The following is a 3209-nucleotide window of genomic DNA, read 5'->3' on the forward strand; positions in this document are numbered from 1 at the left end:
GGCGGCGGCGACGCGGGCGGCTGGCGGCGCGGGGCGGTCCGGCGGGTTCAAAGAGGAAAACATGGCGGAAAACAAAGGCGGCGGCGAGGCTGAGAGCGGCGGCGGGGGCAGCGGCAGCGCACCGGTAACTGCCGGGGCCGCGGGGCCCGCGGTGCAGGAGGCGGAGCCGCCTCTCGCGGCGGTGCTGGTGGAGGAGGAAGGGGAGGAGGAGGAAGGCAGCAGGGCTGGCGCGGAGGGCGGCGCGGCCGGGCCCGACTTTCCCGCCGCCCGCCCGAGCGCTGCCGGGCCGACTCGCGCGGAGGCCCGGGCTTTCTATGAGCGCGAAGATGGAGACGACCTTCTACGACGACGCCCTGAGCGCCTCGTTCCTGCCGTCCGACGGCGGCGCCTACGGCTACGGCAACCCCAAGGCGCTGAAGCAGAGCCTGACCCTGAACCTGGCCGACCCGGCGGGCAGCCTGAAGCCGCACCTGCGCGCCAAGAGCGCCGACCTGCTCACCTCGCCCGACGTGGGGCTGCTCAAGTTGGCGTCGCCCGAGCTTGAGCGCCTGATCATCCAGTCCAGCAACGGGCACATCACCACCACGCCGACGCCCACGCAGTTCCTGTGCCCCAAGAACGTGACCGACGAGCAGGAGGGCTTCGCCGAGGGCTTCGTGCGCGCGCTGGCCGAGCTGCACAGCCAGAACACGCTGCCCAGCGCCGCGGCGGCCGCGCAGCCTGTGAGTGCGGCGGGCGGCGGCGGCGGCGGGGGTGGCGGCGGCTTTGGGCTGCACAGCGAGCCGCCCGTCTACGCCAACCTCAGCAGCTTCAACCCCGGCGCGCTGGGCGGCGGCGGTGGCGGCGGGGCGCCCTCCTATGGCGCGGCCGGCCTGGCCTTCCCCGCGCAGCCCCAGCCTCAGCCGCAACCGCACCCCCTGCCCCAGCAGCTCCCTGTGCAGCACCCGCGGCTGCAAGCCCTGAAGGAGGAGCCGCAGACGGTGCCCGAGATGCCCGGCGAGACGCCGCCGCTGTCCCCCATCGACATGGAGTCCCAGGAGCGCATCAAGGCCGAGAGGAAGCGCATGAGGAACCGCATCGCCGCCTCCAAGTGCAGGAAGAGGAAGCTCGAAAGGATCGCCCGGCTGGAGGAAAAAGTGAAGACCTTGAAAGCGCAGAACTCGGAGCTGGCGTCCACAGCCAACATGCTCAGGGAGCAGGTGGCGCAGCTTAAACAGAAAGTCATGAACCACGTAAACAGCGGGTGCCAACTCATGCTAACGCAGCAGTTGCAAACATTCTGAGGAGAGACTGCTGCGGCTGAGAGCGGAGGAGAAACAAAGTAACACAGACTGACTTGAGAACTTGACAGCTTGCGACCGAGAAAAAGAAGCGTCCGGGGACTGAGGCCAAGGGTATCCAAGTTGGACTGGTTGCCTGACGGCGCCCCCAGCGGGCTTGAGTGGGAAGGACTTGGCGGGGAGCCCTGGAGCAGCCGCCCGCGGGCTGCCCCCTCTGCGGACGACGGGCTGTCCCCGCGCGAACAGGGCGAGGGACTCTTCTTCAACATTGACCAAGAACTGCATGGACCTAACATTCGATCTCATTCAGTATTAAACGGGGGGCGGGGGGTTCCAAACTGCTCTAGAGACTAGCTTGCTTCCGTAGTGCTCCTTAAGAACAAAAGGGGAGGGGGCGGAGGGAGGGAGGGTGTGAGGGCCAGGCTGAGCCTGCCTGCAGGTGAACTCTTTCTGGCCTGCCTTCCTCAACTGTTTATGTACATATATATATTTTTTAATTTGATAAAAGCTGATTACTGTCAATAAAACAGCTTCCTGCCTTTGTAAGTTATTTCATGTTTGTGTGTCCTGCCCAGTGTTGTTTGTAAATAAGAGATTTGGAGTACTCTGAGTTTACCATTTGTAATAAAGTATATAATTTTTTTATGTTTTTTTCTGAAAATTCCAGAAGGGATATTTAAGAAAATACAATAAAATATTGAAAAGTACTCCCCTAATTATTTTCTGCCTTATCTGTAAAGCTAGCTAGATGTAGCTGAAAAAGTTTAGCTTCAGTTAAAATCACTTGTAGTGCTTCTTGCTGTCAGGCAGTGTGAACTGTGTTCTCCACTAAACTTTAGAAACACTCTTGCCTTCTCTGCTGCTGTGAGGAATTGCTTACCAAAAGACAGCGTTTTGTCTCAGGAAGCTGGAAGAAGGAAGGCTGTGATGAGGGCAGCTTGGGTAATGCCAACACTTACAAGTTTTGGATTGTATTGAGGGGCATGTGTCGTGGTCCTTGATAATGTTAGTACAGATTTAACAATAGAAGCTATTCTCAAAGCAGAACTTGTGGCAGATTTTACAAAAGTTGTATCTATCAATTTGGAATCTTTAACAATGCCTAGATTTTTTAAAAAATGGCCTTTGCTTATGAATATTTATAATAGCGTTCTTGTCACAATAAATATACTCAAATACTAATAACACATCTTGAACTCCTTTCCCTTTACTACTTTTTTCCCCCAACCTGTATACTGAAGCTTTTCATTTGCTCGGGTTACCAGGCCTTCAATCTGAAATTGCCTAGTAATTAGGAAGAGAATTTAGGAAGAATCAAAATAGAAGTTGTAATGTGGTCAACTCTCTCTCTCTCTCTCTCTCTCTCTCTCTCTCTCTCTCTCTCTCCCTTTCCTCCTCTTCCTCCTCTTCTTTCTCTTTCCCCTCCTCTTCACTCCTCCCCACTCCCATCCCTAAAATAAACCCCATATGCCTAAGGAAATCATTAATAGCGCATTTTATCATTTTGGATCAATATTCATTCTGTATTTCTAAAATAACCTAGCTTAAATAATTATCTACCAGTCTCAAAAGATGCTAATCTAAATACTATTGAAAGATTCACAAGAGAACACAAACCTTGATGCAGTGATTACATTTGTAAACCAACTCAGCTCTGGGGAAATAGCAAATTCAAATTCTTTACAGGTATCCTTAGGAGATCAACAAGGCAGCACTCAACAAGGGAACTATTTTTGCTTGGTTGCTTTTCATCCCAAGAGCCAGAATGATTATCAAGCAGCAAAAGTAATTTGATACCCAGGAATATTTTACAAACCACTACTTGGGGGAGGGCTGTTTGCTCATTAGCCGTGCTGTAGGACCCAACAGCTCTGGCAGTGCTAATACTCTGCCTGTAGCTGTGAGTCCAGATAGACAAAGAGTTTCTCT

General features: G+C 53.8%; 1 protein-coding gene across 2 annotated transcripts in view; it reads left to right on the top strand.

Annotated features, from left to right (window-relative positions):
• The window catches only part of Jun (Jun proto-oncogene, AP-1 transcription factor subunit), a 2477-nt gene extending 548 nt beyond the window's left edge, over window positions 1-1929 (top strand). Inside the window, exon 2 of one of the 2 annotated variants that reach the window (XM_004642538.3) lies at window positions 250-1929. In XM_004642538.3, the coding sequence (XP_004642595.1) occupies window positions 315-1283 (969 nt within the window). In that variant the 5' untranslated portion in view covers window positions 250-314 and the 3' untranslated portion in view covers window positions 1284-1929. Of the gene's footprint in view, window positions 1-235 lie in introns of both variants that reach the window. The other variant, XM_023702667.1, reaches the window with a different exon arrangement.
• Window positions 1930-3209: the final 1280 nt, after the last annotated feature.

The sequence above is a fragment of the Octodon degus genome, unplaced genomic scaffold (assembly GCF_000260255.1).
Source record: "Octodon degus isolate 3935 unplaced genomic scaffold, OctDeg1.0 scaffold00156, whole genome shotgun sequence".
NCBI lineage: Eukaryota > Metazoa > Chordata > Mammalia > Rodentia > Octodontidae > Octodon > Octodon degus.